Source organism: Passer domesticus, chromosome 1 (genome assembly GCF_036417665.1).
Source record: "Passer domesticus isolate bPasDom1 chromosome 1, bPasDom1.hap1, whole genome shotgun sequence".
Lineage (NCBI taxonomy): Eukaryota > Metazoa > Chordata > Aves > Passeriformes > Passeridae > Passer > Passer domesticus.
Window position 1 is genome coordinate 21,763,406 of NC_087474.1, and position 21,246 is coordinate 21,784,651.

Genomic DNA, 21,246 nt, shown 5'->3' on the forward strand with positions numbered 1-21,246 from the left:
TCATACCTCAAAAGAGGTGTTCTGCAGCATTTACATTTCTGAGGCCTTCAAACCTTTCCTCAGTTAAACTTTAGATTGCAGTTTGTCCTTGAAATACTCTTGGGGAATCATAATTTTTATTTTATCATGCTTCTCCTATTTTAAACTTCTTTTTCCACTTACTATTCATAAATAAATACACTACTGGTTTTTATGGTAAAGGTTTTGTTTTGCTCCTGATGCTATAAGGGATTTTGTGAACAAAAAAAATTGCTTCTGTCTATTAAGAGTCTAGTAGAATGAATACCTATTTTAATGACTAAGCTGCTAAGGCAATGCTAATTTTATTTTTAAGTATCAATTAAAAGGCAGTATTTGAAAGAATAACAGAATAATAAGCATCAGTGACTCTGCTTCTTCCAAGAAGTTTCTAAGAAAGCGTGTTCACTGCTACATAGTTTAGTCCATGAACTGTGGCTCATGTTGTCTCATTTTTTGAGAATTTATCAGGTTTTTTCTAGGAAAAAAAGGCAAGAGTACATTATTATCATTTTAACTGCATGTAGATAGTCATGAGACATCTTAGATTGTGAGAATTATTGCTTCAAGGGGGTTTGACTTTGTTTTGTGGTACAGTAAGAATAATTTTCATTGTAATCTCCTGCTAAATCAGTCACAATTTAAGTATAGTACCAGGTTTGGGGTTTTTTTCCCCTCTAGAAAATTTTGCAAGTGGATTTAGTGCATCCACAAATGGAAGAGAGCTGGTGGACACCACAGGGAGGCTGCTCATGATCATCTTTGGGAGGAGGTAATAATCAGTCCAAGAGACTGGAAGAAAGCAAACATTATCCAGACCTCTGGAAGGGGTGGCAAGGAGGATGCAGGGAAACACCAGCTAGTCAAACTCACCTCAGTCCCTGGAAAGCTGATGAGCCTTTCAATTGGGAGGCTATCTACCCTAATTTCTCTCACTGTTTGGAAGCACACCCCTCCCACACCTCAGTACTACAGAGAGCTCTCATGCAAAACTAAATGAAGTGTTTTGTAGAGTTTTTGGTTTGAAACCTTGTGCTGTAAATCCTGTAGTGGTGATTTAAGTGGAAGAAGATGTCCATTCACAGACCTCAACCTGTCAGTTCTATGGAATCATTCCCCTTGTTTGTCATGGACCTTAATTTTTCCCTTTCCTCATGTCAACTTGATACAAGAGAGATAGATATAAGCTAGATAAATTAATCAATATATTTTTTCTGTGTCATTTAACCAAAAGAAGTTTTATTTGAATTTGGTAGACTGAAACAGCATGTTTCCTTTAAAATTTCCTTTAAAAAATTAATGAAAATCTGAAACAAGGTAAGGAAAATTCATTCCACTCTCTAAAATCAATATTTTGCTCCTTTTAAAATTATTCAAACTTTGGAGGATTCTTGAATTTTTTATAGGCCACATATTTGCTGTTGAATAAATTTCTTGATGTATAAATCCGTCCCAGCCCTCTGCAGCCACTGTGCTCCATCACATGAAAATCCATGTTCTTCTACTTAATAAGATCATAGGACAATAGGGAGTCTATTTTAGAACATACTGTAGTGGGGTTCAGCTCTAGGGGTATAGAGGGAGGGAAAAACCTCTTAGGTGAAATACTCCGTGGGGTTGGGTACTCCGTGGGGATGGGTGCTCTGTGAACATTTAAGCTGCAGCAGCTGTGCCACCACTAACTGTATTTCGTAGAAGTATCTTTAATATTATGTGGAAGAGGCTTTTTTCTCTTGTCCTTTCTGTAGTTTTTTATCTTCAGCAGCTCACTCCTCCTGAGATTCTTTCTATTTCTCACCTAAGAAGTCCTGGGAAAATAGATAAGCTGCTCAACATGCATTAAAGCTTTATCAGTTTCTGGACTGAAGTGCCCTTCAGTGAGAATGCCCAGGTGAATGCAACCCTCTTGTCTGAATTACTGAGATAAAAGAGGACAAGAAAAGCAGTCTGCAAGGGGGTAGTGGCCCAGACTGTAAAGGGTTTTATAGGTCAAAACCAACCCTTTGTATTTAACCAGAGAACAGATGAATATTTGTGCAATACCTGCACTTCTGGTGCTTGTTTCCTGGGACTACTTGACTCAGCATTGCAGCACTTTGAGATTTGACATGCCTTTTTGCTGATCATCATTCTATGCCAATTTGATTAGTAAAGAGCAAAAGTACAGGTGACTGCAGTGAAACCCTTGTCCATTAGGTAGTGCAGGCTTCTAGACAAATAGAGCTGGAAGGATGATTAGAGGAAGGATAATTCTCACAGCTGCCTCTCATATTTTATCATGAGAACCAAAAATATTCTTAGATCAGGGGTTACTTGAGTGTTTCTATTTAGTTTGTCAACCACTTGTTTAATCTCATGTCATGCCCCCATCTAGCCCAGTGTTTTGCTATCATCACATTTTCCAGTCATTGTGGTTTGTGTGATGGTTATACGTCTGTCACGCGTGCTGTGTATGCCATGCAGAAACAGTAAAATATCCATTTTTGAGACTTAGAGGGGAATAGCATCTAACCCTCCAGGTAGGAGAGAAAGACATGGAAGGGGAATGAAAAACTGATGTATTAAAATAAGTTATTTAGTTAAACTGCCAGAAGTTAGAAATCTGCAGGGATTTCACAATATAGATTATTTAAGTGATAAAATGATATTTCATGCTGATATGTATAAACCAATGCATATGAAGAAATTAACTGCAGCTGTACATGTGTAATGCTGAGTCTAAACAAATTACATTATTCTGGATAAGAATTGTAGGATCATGGGATGATAATGTGAAGATAGTGGTTAAGTGTTAAGCAGTACTCTGAAAAACAGGTAAACCTTCAGAAACAAATAGGAAAAGAAAAAAAGAACAAAACCATAGCTGTCATGGCATTATTGAAGGAATACTGTTTTTATAAATACATTAAATATTAATCCTTATAAAGTAGAAATTACACAGTACATGTCCTTCCTGTGCTGGGACCCCAGAGCTGGGTGCCGTGTTCCAGGTGGGGTCTCTCACCCCAGAGCAGAGCAGAGGGACAAAACCTCCCTGCCCTGCTGCCCACGCTGCTCTTGGTGCAGCCCAGGGCACGTTTGGCTCTCTGGGCTCTGAGTGCACATGGCTGGGCCATGTCCAGCCTCTCATCCACCAGCACCCCCAGCTCCTTCTGGGCAGGGCTGCTCTCAATCCCTTCATCCCCAGCCTGTGCTGATACTGGGGGTGACCCCAGCCCAGGTGCAGCACCTTGCACTTGGTCTTGTTGAAGCTCATGAGATTCCCATGGGCCACTTCTTGAGCTTGTCCAGGTCCCTCTGGATGGCATCGTGTCCTTCAGGTGTGTCAGCTCCACCACTCTGCTTGGTGTCATCAGCAAATTTGCTGAGGGTATACTTGATCTATGTCATTAGTGAAGATATTAAATAACACTGGTCCCAATATGGGCCCAAACCCAAAGCCTTTCATGTGAGTATCTCAAAATGAAAATGAAGGGAAGTTAAACTCCAGTGTTTTCAAAGAAGATGAGAATTTTGGTGCATGACATATTTAAACTTAAAAAAGAGATGAAGCTGAACTCATCGTTTTGTGTTAAGTTTTAATTCATTTCTGGAAAGCTTTTTTCTCCCAGCTAAAATACTGTAGATGACTTTGAAATAGGGTATCACTTTGTCCCTCTAGGAGATCAGCTGTAGCAATATAAGTAACTCAAAAATGAAACATTTTCAGGGATTCATCCCTGGGATTTATACTGGTAGATATTAAAAGCTAATGTTATTTCTTTATAATTGTCTCTAAAGAAAATCTTTGGTAAGTCTGTCTCTTTAAAATTTGTGTCACAGAAAAAACTACTATTCTTTCCTGGTATTATTGTTTTTTGGTTTTGGGCTTTTTGTTGTTGTTTTCTTTTGGTTTTTTGCTGTTTTAATTTTTAAAAAAAATTTTTTTATTGCAAACATGGGTATTGTCAGCTCTCTGGGTGTCCTGGGTTACATTGTGGGGTGTAACCAAGCTGTGTATTCTACTCCTATCTGCATTACTCCTGATGAACTGTCAATAGTTGTTTGCAACAGCTGCCCAGTGCGCACCCAGCCCTAAGGCTGCAAGCTGGGTGTTTGATAAGGAAAAGAGACAAACCCTTGGTACCAAGGTAGTGTTTCTTTGTCTCATAAATTGACTCAGCTGTGATAACTACACCTGACCTAAGGGGGTCCTCTCCGCCAATGGACCATACAGCCCCACTGGACAGCTGTAACCACCTAGGCCATCAAGGACTCCCCAAAATATAGAATGACATCATTCCATTGTGAAATTCCCCACTCTGGGGAGGTGCTGGTGCTGCCTGAATGTGGCCATATATAAACTGGGCGCTTTGGGGACTTGGGACACCACAGAAGAAGCTAATCCGGGTCATGCCCAGACCCTGGGCTATGTGCTGGGGCTGGGCTGCAGAGCCACAGGTTTCACCACCCACTCTGACATCAGGCCTGCTTGTGGTGCCAATGACCCAGTGGATGACAAACCTGCCCTGCTGGGGAAGAGAACTGTGGGGGGACCAAACGAAGCCGAACCAGAGAGCTGATGATGAAGATGAGAACTTGAATGACACCAATTTTGGTGATTTCAATGGCTACGCTGAGAGCCTGTTCTCAAGTGACCTCTATGAAAAAGGTGATGAGGAAACAGATGCTATTTATGTGGCTTTGGATAAGAGGATGGATGAAGGCAGAAAAGAGAGAAGGGAACAACAAGAAAAAGAGGAAATAGCAAAATACCATATGGAACAACCTAAAATTCAGCAGCAGTTTTCAGACTTGAAATGGAAGTTAGCAGAGGTTACTGAGGAGGAGTGGCTGAGTATTCCAGCGGCTGGTGCTGCCAGGAGAAAGTTTCTCATACTGAGGATTGCTCTGATGCTGACTCCTGTCCCTGACAGCTTCTTTGCAAAACATTTACAGTAAGGAAAGAATCATACTTCCATGGACCCACAACAGACACAATTTGGCGGATTGAATACTCCATATCTAGAGGGAATGAATATGCCATACCCAGGAAGAATGACACCAGGCTTGATGACACTTGGGACACGTGAATTGGGTATGAAGAAGACTGGCCAAGGCAGGAACATCTTGAGGGATACGAGGCTAAGCCAGGTGTCAGACTCTGTGAGTGGCCAGACTAGTGGACCTGAAAGGATATTTGACAGACTTGAATTCCATGATTTCCACACATGGAGGAGATATTGATGAAATTAAAAAAGCCTGTTTATTCCTGAAATCTGTCCAAGAGAGCAATCCTCATCATCCACCAGCCTGGATGGCATCAGACCAACTGGAGGAGGTCACTGGCAAACTCCAGGTGGCTTGACCATGTCTTGAAAGGAACAGAGATGTGCCCTAAGACTGAAAATATTTGGTTGGATGCTGCTCAGCTTGAGCCTGGAGATACAGCCAAGGCTGTTGTGGCTCACGTTGTCCAGCACCTTCCCCAGTTTTTCTGGATTTATATCAGAGAAGCAGAGCTGGAGATGGATATCTGTGCCAAGAAATGTGTCCTTGGGAAAGCCCTTGAGCATGTTCCAAACTTGCTGTATTTGTGGAAAACAGCTGTGGAGCTGGAGCAATGTGAGGATGCCAGGGTCATGCTGAGCAGGGCTGTGGAGTCCTGTCCAACCATTGCTGAGACATGGTTGCCATGGCATTGGCAAGGCTGGAGACATGAGAATGCTCATAAAGTACTTAACAAAGCTCAGGGGAATATTCTGATGGATTGTGACTTCTGGATTACTGCTGCTAAACTGGAGGAAGCCAATGGAAACACCCAGATGGTGAGGAAAGTCACTGACAGAGCCATCACATCTTAGGTCTAACTGGTGCTCCCTGTTGAGTGTGTAACTCAACAGGGAGCACCAGATACAAGATGCTGAGCAATGTGACAAAGCTGGAAGTGTATTCACATGCCAGGCAATCATGCAAACTATGATTTGGATTGGGATCGAAGAAGATGATGAAGATGAAGATCAAAACCAACCTGCATGGAAATGCAAACTCTTGTGTTGCTCATAGTGCTCTGGAGCATGGTTGAGCCATTTATACATATTCCTTGCATTTTTCCCGCGCAAGAATGTGTGGCTGCAAGCAGTCTGCTTTGAAAAGAGCCATGGGTCCGGAGAATCCTTGGAGGCTATTTTGCAGAGAACTGTTGCTCACTGTCCCAAAGCAGAAGTGCTGTGGCTCATGGAAGCTAAATCTAAGTGGCTGGCAGGGGATGTGCCAGCAGCCAGAAGCATCTTGGCCCTGGTTTTCCAGGGCAACCCCAACAGTGAGGACATCTGGCTGGCTGCCATGAGGCTTGAGTCAGAGAACAATGAATATGAAAGAACAAGGAGGCAAAGGCTCACAGCAGTGCTCCCACAGCAAGGGTCTCCATGAAATCTGTGAAGTTGGAATGGGTGCTTGGGAACATTGCTGTAGCCCAGGAGCTCTGTGAGGAAGCCTTGAAGCATTATGAGGACTTCCCCAAACTGTGGCTATGAAAGGACAAATTGAGGAGCAAAAAGATCTCGTAGAGAAAGCATGGGAGGCTTTGTAATGCAAACTGTGTATGGAATCAGTCCCTAAACCCACAATATCTATTTTTATAAGTTGCAAAACTAATTGGTACTATGTTGCATTGTATTTTGTTTCAGACAGTGACTTTTTAAGTGAAGTTCCACCATACCAGATAATGCATCTGGTATAATGCAACTGTTGGTATTGCAAAGCATGTTTAACAGCATGTTGTACTTGGAATAACTTGTCATGCATTCCATCGTGCAGTATTACCACTGCTTCACTTGCCATCTTAGTATAAAAATTATTTTCTTTGCATTCAATGGATGTGTATCATTTCTGTATTGTTTCATTAAGGTCATGTCTTCTTATCCTCAAACTAAACTCAAACTTCTCAATTTAAGGAAGGGGGTTATATTTTATGGTCACCTGTGATAGTAGGGATATGAACTGGGGTTGGACAGGTGTTCCATCCAACACTCAGTTTCTGGACACAACCTCTTAACCATCTTGTTAAATAATTTCTTAATGAAATATTATAAGTAACTTGTGAAGTAAATGACTCTCACAAGTGAGTAAATTTTCAGAAGTGTTAATATTTTCCTTGTATGTTGATTCTGCAGTTGTCAAAATGGAAAGGTTTGTGTTGAGAAGCAGTGGCTCTCCTTAGCCATGCCTTTTCTTCTATGAAGAGAAAATGGGCTCATATGGATGTATGAAACTTTTACAAATTACTGCATTTGGTTATTATTTATTGGAGAGGAGGGAAGTGTTAGCTGCCTTTCTCCCTTGCTCCCTGTCTCCTGTCCTCTCAGATGACTCGGTGTAATGGAAATGGGATGTTACTTTCAAGTTCATTTTACTAGTCTGTAGTATGACCACACAGAACGTATGTAACTACTGGCATTTTTTTTTACTGTGCCATATTACTAAATGATGGTTTGCAGTTTTAGTTAATTGACCATCAGAGCTGTGACATTATGTAATTTCTCTGGTTTAAGTGTAGCAATTTGCTATTATCTTGAAAAGCTCCAAAGATACCTCCTTATAGGTGAAGAACTGCTCCCAAGTGCTACATAGCATTTTGCAGTCTGCCCTGGGATGAAAGTGTTGGCAGGACTTAAAGTACTTATAATGTGAAACTTGTACTTGGAGCTGGCTTCCAGGGAGAGTTTTAAAATCTAAATTGAACTCCATAGTTATTTGACTATTTTTTTAGTTGTTGTATTGAATTTTTTTAGATTAGTTCGTCTCCCACCCCCTTGGAAGAAACCCAGTCCCATGCTACAGGAATCTTTGTGTGTTCCATGAACTCCATTCTTAATTCTAGATAGTCTTTGCCTTTCAGCCAGGTTCCCCCAACCCTCTTTGTGGTACCACAGGCAGCAGCAGAGCACATATTTGTGCTCTAGCCAAGTTATGTTCAACCACAGTCTGCAAATGGTGTTAGGAGTAGGGCAAGGGATGGGGCTAGCAGAGGAGAAGGAGGGGGAAAAAATAGTAGGGAGTCAAACAAAAATGCTGGGAAGGCTGCATGGATGAAAAAAGACTTCCAAACAAGTGTCAAACATAAAAAGGGATTATATAGAAGGTGGAATTGAGAACAAGTAATGGGGAAGGAATACAGATGTGTCTTCCAAGCATGCAGTTACAGAAGACAAAGCCCACCTGGAATTGGATCTTTTGAGGAAGGCCAAAGACAAAGACAAGAAGAAGGGCTTAATGCAATAAATATAAATTTTTTTTCAGTTTTTTTCAATACAGTAAAAATAATTAACTTTTAATCATGGGAGGATTGTGTGAGTTGTATCTCACACAGAAAGGCCCTGCAGAGAGAGATTTAGACAAAGTTAGACCCCTTGGCAATGATCAACTGCATGAAGTTTAACAAGGGTGAGTGCCAGGTTTTGCACCTGGAGTGGGTCAATCAAGTATGGGCAGACTGGAGAATGACTGGAAGGCAGCCCTGCAGGAAGGGACATGGGGATCCTGGTGAGTTGAATGTGAATGAGCCATGCCCTGGCAGGCAGGAGAACAGCCGTGTACTGGGGGGCATCAGGCCCAGCATCACCAGCCAGCAAGGGAGGGGATTGTCCTGCTCTGCTCTGCACTGGGGAGGCCTCACCTCGAGTGCTGGGGCAGTCCTGGGTGCCACAATATAAGAAGGATATAAAGGTATTAGAGAACGTCCAAAGGAGGACTGCAGAGATGGTGAACAACCATCTAGGGGGAAGCCGTGTGAGCAGGTCACTTGATCTGTTGAACCTGGAGAAGACACTGAGGAGAGACCTCAGTGCAGTCTACAAAAGCCTTCTGCTTCCTCAAAAGAGGAAGCAGAGGTGTGGGTGCTGATCTTTTCTCTGTGGTGACCAGTGACAGGACCCAAAAGAAGGGCATTAAACTGTGTTGGAGGGGTTTTGGCTTGATATTAGGAAAAAGTTATTCACCCAGAGGGTGGCTGGGCACTGGAACAGCTCCCCAGGGAAGTGGCCACAGCACCAGCCTGACAGAGTTCAAGAAGCATTTGGACAACACTCAGACACATGGTGTGAATTTTGGGGATGGTCCTGTGCAGGGGTAGGACCTGGACTTCAGTGATCCTGGTGGGTCCTTTCCAACTCAGCATGTTCTGTGATTCTATAACTTTGTAGGACATTTGACTTGCTTTCGCTCTCCCTTGGCCCAATACTTTCTTTGCTTCTGGCATGCAGTTCTCTGTTTTTCTGGCTTGCCTTTTTTGCCTGTGTTTCCTCTTTCCATGGCTGTCCACCACTTTTCCCTTAACATGATGCCTGTCTTTTGGCACACATTGGTCTTTGCAGGTGCTTACTCACTATCTTTTTTTCTTTTTCCTGAGCAACCTTGTGTCCTGTTCTCCCTCAGCCTCAGACAAATTTATTGTAGACAGAATAAGGCCTAGAATTGTAAACATTGTGAAAGTACTTTCTCATAATTTTGGCTGGAAGCTCTTATTCATGTTTTCTACTGGGCCTCACGCTTGAGAGAGAGGAGGAGAAAATTTTGTTCCAGAGAGTGGAAGTCATATTTTTTCAGGAGATCTGAAGATGCCTATCTGGCTAGAAACCAAGTTGACAAACTGAGAAGTCTGGAGATACCCCTGTGACTAAGGTTGGGAAAAGGAGGGGAAAAGATAACAAGTATTACATAAGTTTGGAATCGTCTTATAGAATTCGCTTATGCCATTCAGTTTTGCTTGTTACTGGGGCCACTGATGCTAGGTTCAGGTGTGAGCAAGTATGTCAACATGTGTAAGTCTTGGTGACTATGGCGGGACCTGAGCAAATGAGTTGAGTTTGAGCACACTCTGCATTCCTCAAAGAGGAACTCTACAGGGGAGCTCATTTCCAGTGGTTCTGTGATGAGGGTCACTGGAGCTGCCCAGGGCTGTGTTTTGCCTTCTAGCTCATTGTAACTCATTGTTACATAAAAATGAAAAATATTTCAGAATGTTGAAGATTCCATCTCAGCTGAGCTGCATGCTTCTCCTCCTGAAGGTTTCTCTGATGCACACATTACTAGTCCCTGTCCTAGTATGGTCTTCCCAGTGCTCCCCCAACCCCAGGAGATTTCTGGGGAGCCAGGAGCCATCTGAAGCACAGGCCAGCAGGGGTTGCTGTAGGAGTAGGAGATGGAGAAGATGCACTTCCTCCTTTTTGGAGAAGCCCTCTCTGAGCGTTTGCCAGAGTTTGCTCCTGCTGGCCTCTTTTCCCTCCTGCCACACTCAAGCTTTCTTGGGCTGAGTAGTGGATTCCCAGCACAGAGTAGGTGTCTATTGCTCACTCACAGCCATTTGTGTGTTTTGTACATTCATAAATTAAATAGTATGTTTCATCCTTAAAATGCTGAAACTAAAGAGAGTTTATATTTTGACTCAATAAATTTTAAATACTTTTTAATATTTATTGTTTATGTAAAAGTGGGTAGTGGTATTCATAGTACTTGTTTCCAGGGGCCCATGGATTATTTCTATAATGTCATTTTGTCAGTTGACAACTTGCTGATATCTTTCAAGGCTGGGACAGAATTAAATTGGGAATGATTAGTTTAATCCCTTTATTGAATATTGAGGTTTTTTCCTTAATTCCTGTGAAATCACCATTTGCTATTTTGGCTACAGTTCTGTGTTGGGTTGGGGCAGTGCTACACTGTAAATCAATATCTTTTCAAAAGGACTGCTGTAAATTGCCTAGATAGCATATGCATGGTTACTTTGGCTGCAATGCTGCTGCAGAGCCTGGGTACTCTGCCTTTCTGGGAACTCCACAGGCAAGTCCATCATATATTAAAAAAAAAAAATCTTTTTAGAAAGAGCATAGTATTGCTGATGAAATTTAGACAGAGAAATATTGTACCCTTGGTGCTCATCTGTACCTTTTATATTCTACTCCACTGGGATTACCCTGTCTTGAGGGATTTCTTTGTTTGCTGCTTTAGATTTCCCCCTTTCTTAGCTGTAGTACAGCCGTACCATTTCAGCTTGCTAGTGCAGAAAGATGTTGTGAATTCAGTTGCTGAATGAGCCCGGCCTGACTGCAAACACTAACATTGCTAGAGAGATGCCAAAGAGTTGCAGGTGAATCTGACCTGATCTGGGCAACAGCAAAACGGTAAGATGGGGCTTGTTTAAATCTCTGGGATTAATTGGGTGCTGGGGTTTCCTGTTTCAACCTGAAGCCTAGTTATCACATGCTTCCAACTTGAGCAGGATTCATTCTGTGCATGTCAGGGTGGGTTTTCTCGGGAATGCTTAACATCCAGGCAGAGGGAGGCGGTGGGAAGCTGGGAACGCCACATGAGACCTCTCGGCAGCCACCCTGGTGAGATTCCCCAGCAGTACTGCCTGCGGTTTGTAAATACCAGGGAAAAGGTAGGAGAAGGCTTAAAAGCGATGCTTTTCTCAGTACAGCTTTGTATCTCTCTCTCTCTCTGGCAGCCTTATTTATAATTGTATTAAGAGGATAGTATGGGCAATTTTTTCCGATACATGCTTGGCTGAACGCCCTCTGGGATGAGTGAGTGAAGGACGTGATCAGCCACTTTTTCATCTCTGCTAACAAGTCTGTGCATCTTGCTATATCTGAATAAATGTCTGTAACAGTTACAGATTTGCTGGGTGGTAGAAGATAAAATTAAAATGATCCTTTATAGAAACATAGTATTTCATGGATGTCAGAATATTTTTTTGCCTTGTTAACCTCTGTCATGATTTTATTCTTCTTGCACGCTGTCTTTATTTAATATAACAAAAAGTGAGGTAGTCTTTTTAGGTAGTCATTCTTGAATGCTTATGTAGGAGTGTGTTGACAGCGGTTTGGATCTTAGTGGAATATTTCAACATATGAAAGCTTAGAGCAGCAGTATGTTCAGGGAAAGAGAGGAAGAAAAGAGCAGCAGTTAGCATTAGTACAAGACAGAAAGATTAAAATGTGGCCGTAGTATGGAATTATTTGAATTATTTCTGATGACTTAACTGACAGCTAGTGTGTTTCAGTTGTAGATCAAACCATAGAAAACTAACTTTCAACAGAAATCCATTGGAGCTAAACAAAAAAATAGTATTTCACCATATGTTCTACTATTTAAAGGAAATGAACTGTGGTAGTAACTGTGATGAGAGATGGTTTTTTCTTTTACTGGTTAAGGACAAAAGCAAAGGGGCTTTTTTTCTAGAGGAGAATGCTTATCTTTATGCAGCATGTGAATTATACTCCAAGAAGAGATCAGTTGTATATCAGTGTGGGATCAAATAACTACTTTGACAGGGATTCATGTTTTCTTTTTCTGTACTTGCCAATTAAAGGGTTCTTCTTTGTCACCAAATATGATTAAGGGGTAAAGATTCAATCCTACATCAATTATTTTATGAAGGTTTCATTATTATTTTGCTGGAGTTCCTTCTCTAAAAATGCTGTATATACTGTGATGTAAGTGATATGAGGTGATCAGTTTCACACTATATACAACCTTAATATACACAGTTTTTTTCTCAGAAAGTAGAGATGCCTTTTTTGTTGTTGTGGTTGAGAATTACACATAATGTTTCTGTTGCAAGAGTTATTTCAGTTGTATTATTTTTTAATGATTTTTGGAAGCTTTCCTTTGCTTATATTGTCATGCCTATTAATAAATTACAAACCATTGTTTATTGCATAGAGGTAATCCAACCACTTGTGTTTACCCACATATTGTACAATGAATGGAAGTCCAGGCATGAGGGATTTTTTTACAGCAAATTTTAAATTGTTTTTCTCTTAGTGCTATATTTTCATCTACTTATATATGTGAAATTTGTTGCTTCCATCATCTTTCTAGCTCCAAGTGTTTCTTCTCCCCAAGCCTAGTCATCTCTGCTTGCTGTGTTACTACTGTCTCTGAGTTCTCATGTTTTGGTTTTCTGAGCTTAAGAAAAGAATAACGTTTTGGACAGAGTTTATTGATAAATAATATTCCCTGTGGAAATATGTAGTTAAACACAGGTCCTAAACTCACTAGCTGGAAAACTTAACTTAAAATGTGCAAAATGTGTCAAAACTTAAGAACACAGATGGGAAAGGGAAGAAATACTTAGTTTAACAGGCAGTTATTGCCAAGCTCTCTGTGAGTATAAAGATTGTTGTGTAAATCAGTTTTGTAGTGAGACTGGGGTCTGTCACATCAGGAAATAAGGGGTTACCTGAGGAGTGAGTGTTTACCATAGGTCTCCTTAGTGATCCTGACTCCAGGAAGAAAGAAATTCAAGGAGTTATAGCTGAGCAGGCAAAATATCATCAATATCTTATCTAAGTGCAAGGTTAGCCAGCCATTTGATATCCTATAGCAAAAATGGTCACCTATCTTTCTTTTTCCTTTGTTTTTGCGATTTTGCTGTGTAAATATTAAACAAAACCAATACCTAAAATCTCTAAAACCAAATCTGCTCCAACAGGTTTTGACATTTTCCCCTGGCACTGTTAGCACTGGTGGGCTGTTTGGAGGGTTGGTCTCTGAGCAGGTGCTCTGTCTGTCTCAGACAGGCAGCTCTTTTTTCTCCCAGAGCCCCCAGAGATGAGAACGTGGGTAGAGCCATGGAGGGGCTGTGATTAGACTGAAGAGCCAAGGGTGCCTGGCTGGTCCCACAGGGCAGCTCTGCTGGGTTCCAGCTGTGGAGGGAAGGAGTGAGGGATTATTTTGGTTTTGAAGGGAAATCTTTGAATGGTGCCAGCTTCCACTGGGCATTTGCTGCTGCAGATTTCAGTAGCTGCCCTGGGTGGGTCTTTGGGGCCAGCAGGAGTTTGCTGGGGTGAGAGTGTGTGTGAGTAGTCAGCCTGGGGCAGGTAAGAATTTGGGCTGTCATGTTCAGCAACTTCAGGATAGATGTGAGTGCAGATGTGCCCCTAAAAGGTCACAGGAACTGCTGAGCAGACCCAGGCAGTTCTGTTGGGGTTATTTCCCTTTGAAGTCCCAAAAAGGCAGAAATACTCAGCTGTCAGGGACTACTGGGCACGGTTTGTAAATTGGGTTTGATAATACTAGGCTTAAAATGTTCCTCAGTGTTTCAGGTATTGCTACAAGGATAATTGCAGTTTACAATCCCTGTTGAAATGAATAGGGGTATCCTGGCCAATATTACCTGAAGCAACAGAGAGCCTGTGCAATATCAGTTCTCCAACACCTGTTTCTGAACTAAAGAAAAGACTAGCTGGTGTTCTTAGTTTGGGAAGAAAAGGTTAATTACTATATTTTGAACTAGAGTTCCCTTAGGTCCATACTGGCTTTAACAGTCTTTTAGTTTTTTAACTTTAAGGGAAGGAATGTACTGATCGTGTTAAGAATATAACCTTTAAGGATTTTATTTTTCTTAATATAATTATTATAATGTTAATGTCAAGACAAGTTTTCTCAATAGCATCTCCATCAGTCCTTAAGTTCTCCTTCCACCTACATGGTGACTCCTGTGTTTTGGTATGGTTCAGTGAATACCTTTCTGTGACCACTTTTTGCTTTTGACAAAAGTGTATTGTATATTTTCAGAATCATTGATTATATGCATCTCTTTGTGTGGCATATTTTTCACTGATATATTTAATTCCACTCCCAATATAAACCTACACATATTTCTGGATTTAGCAGTTAAGAGAAAGCAAGTAGTGAAAGAGTAATTTAACCTGGTACTGAATGTTGAATTCAGGGGTTATTTCGTATTATCAACCCCATAAACACATCATTTTGCCTTTGTAGAAGTAACTTCTGGGCTTTCTCTGCATTGCTGGTGATCTTGTTTTTTGTTTATCACATTCCTGTGTGGATGAGCTTCTCTGAAGTTACTGTATCAGTTTTGGACGGGCCTGCAGAGGTCACAGAAACATGTAGTTTTATCTGTTGTCATTGTTTTGGTGTGCTAGTCAGAAATGATGTGAAAAGTGTGAGTGGAGATTTTTATTTTATTTTGCAAATATTTGTAGGGTTTATCATTGGAATTTTTGTACAATAATTCTAGAGCTGAACTTGCTATCTCATCCTGCTTACTAGTTCTGTTGCAGCTTCTGATTGAAAAATAAGTTGATAAACTTAAGCTAGATGTTATATAAATAACCTAAGCTAGTAACTACTATCAGCAAGCTTTTGATCCAGTCTATATAATTCTAAACAGGAAATTGAATAGAACTTATGTCAATTATATTTCAGTTTTGCTGTGTTGGATGTTTGTAACTTAATATTAAATTGTATACAACTTACCTGAAGAGGAAAATACCAAATGTTGCCAAGTGAGCAGTGGGGAAGTAAAACCACTAGGAAAAGGCATAATGTCTATTTATGTATTGTGAAAGCTTAGCTTCACTTAATTCATTTCTGATGCTTTTCAGTCTACAGGCTTAGAGTGTTTGAATATGTCCTTTTCCATTTTATTAAATCTTTGTGTAAGTACACAGAAAATATATTTAAACCATTAGAGAGTATGTGTGAAAGAGGTTTGCCCAGACTTTCCTGTAAATAGTGGTGGTTTTAATGAACAAATTGGTTCTGTTGTTAAATATTGGTTATAGAAATTTTATTTTAATGTAATGCAGAAGAGTTGTCTTGAAAAGTACTACAGTTTAATGATGGACTGGTTGGTTTTGCTGCTGCCTAGGAAAGTTGTGGAACCAGCCCCCTAACTTCCAAATTTGCAAGGAATTTTCTGGTTTTGGCAAAGTAGTCCAGATACTTACAATTATATAATTATAAAATGTGATTATACTGCTGTGCAGGGTAAGTTATGCAAAATATCTACAATCACTCTCAGTTTTGTGACAATTTTGTCACGAGAAGCTTAATGTACTGTAAGGTTGGAGGACTTCTTACACTGATGTTCTAATGATAGATGTGATTTTTGACCAATTTGATTCTCAAAATTTGTTGCTTGTTGAAAGTGATTCATGATGAACTCACAGCTTTGGACGTGCAAATTGCCACCAACTGCAGAAGGCTTGGCTGCTTTGTACTGTTACAGCTTATTCTTTAAAATTCATTTGAGCAGTCATAAATCTACTATAGCACATGTTTTGGCTTGAACATCGAAGAAGCAGCAGTGATTTTCATTTCTCTGTTGAAATATATGGTTTTGTTTTTTGTTTTGTGTTGTTTTGTTTTTAAAATAAGCATTATCTCTATGCTGTTCGTAGAATTCTCTTATAAAATGGTAGCCATCCTTCTTATGATGCGCTCTTCTCAGTATAAGCTTGCAACCTCTCCATTTTGAGTTGTATGCATCTTGGCAAGAAAAGATATACTGGAGTGTTCTTCATATTTTGAGTAACTTAATAGGCTATCATTTTCAATTATGCTCCTGACTAAATTCTGAATTGTAGGATATGGCATGTTTTCCAGTGTAGCACATTATGCACTGAGAAGCAAGTTTCATTATGCTCCCTTACAGCTTTTTTCTTTGAAAGTTATTGTGCTGCTGCAAGTCTGGCAAACTTGCAGTAGCTGCTAGAAAATTCCTTTGAGACTTTTCATTCAAGTTTTATAGAATTCTGTAACCAGGTCATTTGTCTGAGGGGAAAAAACCAGAAAGAACAAGTTTTAAAAAAAAAAGTCAGGTGTATATGAAATCCAAACACAGATGAGGGCTTTTCATTTAATTATTTGTGAAACTGGGTTTCTCATCCTTGTCTGAACTCTCAGACTTCCATGAAAGAAAGTCATGGCAGAAAGGTCATGAATGGCTGTTACTAAGATTTCAGGGAGACTGAGTTGGAATGTAGGTTATTCAGATCTTGGAAGATTCCTTGCACGAGAGAATAATGACAAAGTTGAAGCTCTTTTTCTGCCTCTACCTTTATACTGTGCTGATTTGATAGAGGGAGGATACTTTGTCAAATGCAGTGGTTTGGAAGATAATGTGCAGAGGAGCAGATCTAGAAATGCTCAGAAAGCTAGTCTTGTGACATTCATCTGCCTTGGAAACTGCATTTCTCAACCTGTAGGGTTGTTGACCTCAGGGATGAAGCAAGTAAGAGCAGGAAAGATTTCTTTCTTGGTGTGAAAATGAAGCTTTGAAATGCATTAGCAGAATGAAGCAAGCAACTCCTGTTACCTAGTTATCATCTGGCTTTTGCTAAAGAGAGTTAAAAAGGAAAAGAAAGGAAGAAAAATGAAGAAAACAGGGAAAGAAATTAAGTAAGTAGATTTTTTTAATGAAGGAAATGGTCTGAAGGAAAAAGAGCCAAACTAATTTACCATTCCAGTTTTGACTTATTTCTTGCAAAGCAATTTTAAAACATCTGCTGAAGCTAATGACCATGCAACATCCATGCTGCTTCATTGCAATGAAGGTTGTCATCACACCAGACAAAAGATAACTGCAAAACCTTTCCACCTGCAAATGTGTATATTTCATAAAGATGATTACATGACCTATCCCCTTCCATCTTTTAATTTAAAAAGCACTCTTCAGCATTTATGTGAAGAGCATATATGTGCAAGTTCTGAGTAGTTGGGCTTAAGTCTTATACTGTCAGTTGCATGACCAGATCTCACCAACAGTGGTGTTTTTGTTGCAGTCCCTGCTTGTAAGAGGACAATGTTATTTTTATTTTTTTTTTAGTTTCAGTCTGACGTACTTGATGATAACTGTGAAAAAATCAAGAGGCTTGCTAGGGATAGACAAAGCAGCCTAAAGGAACTGGGTAGAACCTATTTTCAAGGCATGGAGTTGTTTACGATTTATTTTCTTAAAAACCTTACTGACAGCCTCAGAATCTAGCAAGAATAGGCATTTTGTTGTCAAGTCTCTCGAGATTTCTCACACTTGAACTTGGCAGTGGGAAGACTTACTGCATTTATGGATATGCCTTTGGTAACTTCATGATCAGGGGGAGTTTTGGAGGATAGAATAAAATTATAAACCTGTAAACTCAGAAAGACATAATATACTATTTGCACAAAAGCACTAATAATGCACTTATGGAAAGAAAACTGTATAAACTAGCACTGGCACATGTAGCCATCTGTTGGAGCAGGAGGCTGATATGGAAAAGGGATTGAAAATATTTTTTTAATCTTTATTTTTAAATCCTGTTCATATGGTTACAGAGGAGGATAGACAACAGATACGAGTGGGTAACTCAGTAAAAGAGTATAAAAACCACCTGTCACAATTTCTTGGGAGAGTGTTTATGTTCAGACATTTTCTCCACCGCCTTTCTGGTTACCAAGGCATCTTTGGCTCGTGCCTGGCACTGGAACCTGCCTCTCCCACACTGACATCTCTACTGATCCTCAACTGTGCCCTCCTGTTTGTTTTTTTGGAGGAGTGACCCATCTACTTTTGGATGCAGCAAATCTGAACCCAGGTTAATGGAAGCAGCAGCCTGGTTGCAATTTTGGGAAAGGCTTGCGTGGGACATTGCGTTACATACCAGTGTGACAAATGTGAACACTGTGCAGGTAAAAGGAAGAATTTATTTGCCAGGCTTTATTACTAACACAGTTACTGTATTTTGGGGCATCAGTACAGAAATAGAGCAAAATGCCCCTTTAGATCATCTCCGTTGAGTTTCTGTCTCTTTTCATGAGTGTTAGGTCTCTTTTCATGAGTGTTAGAGGCTGTCAGGACTTCAGTGTGACCTTTATCTGAGACCCTGTCCTTAGGTGACTCCTCCTGACGTCTCTTGTCACAGGACAGAGTTTTGCTTTGAGGACATATGTAGGCTTTTATAGACCTAACATCTATTTAGGTCTAATCCAGACTCTCTTGAAAACTGGACCTTTTTTCTCTACAAGGAGAAGAACATCAACTTTAATGGATTAGAAACTCACTTTTCAGAAGCAAGGCTGTGCTATGAACAGAAAAAAAAATTAGAAATGTTCAGCTTCTCCTTACCATGTTGAGGGCACCTAAAATAATTTTCAATAATTTCTAATTTCAGGATTGTGCTTGATTCAGAAGTTATGCTGATATTTAGATGTCAAGTTAGCAAAATAAATATGTTCTATATTGCAGCTCTTAGTGTGTTGGTGGTAAAAGGAAAGAATTGTGTAACCAGTTTTAACTTCTAGTTTAAAATGTTATCTTTCTTGATGCAGGTAAAAATGTTTTCAGATTTTTATGCAACTGGGATTCCTACCCCAGGTCTGATCAGTTGGTCTTTCTGTGAGAGTGACTTTTTTCTCACTTGGCAATTCAGCACAGACATTTAATCAGCTCATTGAGTTCAGTCCTTCAGACAAACACAAAGAATTAATGTCAGAGCTTCTAGTTCAAAAATTCTCCCATCTGGCACTTCAGTGACCTTTTTATATTCGCCTTCTTCCATATGACAATGACAGTTGGTTTAACATCAGCTTTGACTTTGGAAATAAAACGGCCATTTTGGGCGACTGCCTTTGGGATGGGCTGTGGGAGGTGTATGAGTAAGTTTGTGGTAGGTACAGCAAGGAGCATACCATATCCCCAGATACCATTTCCAGTCTCTGAGCTCTGTTTTCAGTTGCATTTGCTAGCTCATAGCTAGCATTGCTAGCAATTTCTGTACCAAATTAAATAAATATTACCCAAGAATATGAATTATTCTGGGACACAGAGAGTGGCCTTCAGGAGAGGAAAAGAAGTGTCTTATTTTACAACCATTTTTCCCTCGCATCTTCCTTCCTTTCTACCACCTCCCTATTTTATTTTTTTTTCCCCTCTCTTACTCAAGTTCTCTTTCAGCTTCTTTTAGCTGTGCCCATCAAATGTTCAAACCAAAGGGCTGGTGTAGGTGATTACAGGGAGGGGTGAGAGTGTTCAAGGACCTCTTTCAAGTATGAGCCTGATTGCACTGGTAGCTCTGGTATGAGCTGGTGATGTCGTGCAGCATTACATGCTCTACTTCCCCTTTCACAATTTTATCCGCTCCCTTATCTCATCTCTTGCTCTTCATGGATCTTTTCCCGTATTGTAGAGTTCTCACCAACTGAGCTCTCTTCTCAACCTGTGCATGTTTCTGCTTGTGGGTGCAGCAGTCATTTGCTGACCCTCTCTTGGGGAGGATGGAGAGTGCTACCAGATGGACTGAGAAGAAGCAGGCAAGTCTTTTGTTTAAAATGAGAAAGAGCCTTCCTATTGCTTTGTTCTGCAGAGAGAATGAATCTGCAGATTGCTGCATTTTTATTTTGAACAAAGCTGCTTATAATACTCTAGAACATTCCCAAACTGTGTTTTATAAGTAGCAAATGTCAAATTCCAGGGATGCCAAAATCTGCAGATGACTTGTGTTCTCAATTGCCATGGTACCAAAGCATGATAGAAAATAACATGCTTATAAAAGGTAATAAAAACTTGTTTCCAGATAGGATTTTTCCAGTGAAAATTAATGGCAGACTTACTTTCTAAGCAATTCAGCTGTTGAACCAGTAGTCACTTAACCATATATGTTTTTTTTCTTTATACATCTCTCAGCTAAATGCAACTGCTAGGTCTTATTTTCTGTAATGAGACTGTTACACTTCTTCCAGTGGGTTTTGGCTGTATAAATTATAATCTATATCTTCGTAACTTTTCACTTAAAAAAGCCCAAGTGCTTTACAAACTTAATTAGCACTCCTGGTTCCTGCTTGTGATAGGGGCAGGATTGCTGTTGTGAACAGAAAAAAGAAATTGTGGAGAGGTTAAGTGACTTCCTTACCTCACATTACTCAGTAATTTTAATTTATTTTTTTTTCTTACTGCATGCTAGATCTTGGATTTCCCTGTATCTGATCCTTTCATACTGCGTCTCCTGGAATGGTGCAAATGGGTGGAATTCAGATATTTCCTTCGGATTTTTCTGTAGCATCTTTGGATGTCCACTCTGGCATTTACCCAGACAGCCACTTCCCCCCCCCCAGATTTACACAGTGGCAATAACCAATAGAAAATAGTAGCTGGTTGGCAATTTTTTTTTTATGTTTTACATAGGTTTGTATCCACTGGATGACCAAAATAAGCATTTGTAGTGTTAAATGTAAGAATTAAAACCCATGTATAATGCATCTTCCTGAAAGATGTGATGAGCTCCAGAGCAGGATGTCTTTACACTATACAAGCATTTTAAACATTTTTTCTTCTGTATGGTCGCATGTCTGACCTGTTCTGCCAGAATTGGTTGCTCTTTGTTACTGAGGATGTCTCTACTCATATGAATAAATGTCACTGATATGGGACAGTGAAATATCTATATTTTACTAAGTACC

General features: G+C 40.2%; 1 protein-coding gene and 1 pseudogene across 6 annotated transcripts in view; both read left to right on the forward strand.

The window, feature by feature from the left end:
• Positions 1-8,236, forward strand: part of LOC135286092 (pre-mRNA-processing factor 6-like) — a 29,600-nt pseudogene extending 21,364 nt beyond the window's left edge.
• The window catches only part of CDK14 (cyclin dependent kinase 14), a 341,412-nt gene that overhangs the window by 55,700 nt on the left and 264,466 nt on the right, over positions 1-21,246 (forward strand). Inside the window, exon 1 of one of the 6 annotated variants that reach the window (XM_064409676.1) lies at positions 10,724-10,836. The exons of 2 other annotated variants lie outside the window; for them this stretch is intronic. In XM_064409676.1, coding sequence (XP_064265746.1) covers positions 10,768-10,836 — 69 coding nt within the window. In that variant the 5' untranslated portion in view covers positions 10,724-10,767. Of the gene's footprint in view, positions 1-10,723; positions 10,837-11,020; positions 11,178-11,280; positions 11,438-21,246 lie in introns of those variants that run through there. 3 more of the 6 variants (XM_064409686.1, XM_064409664.1, XM_064409693.1) reach the window with 3 other exon arrangements.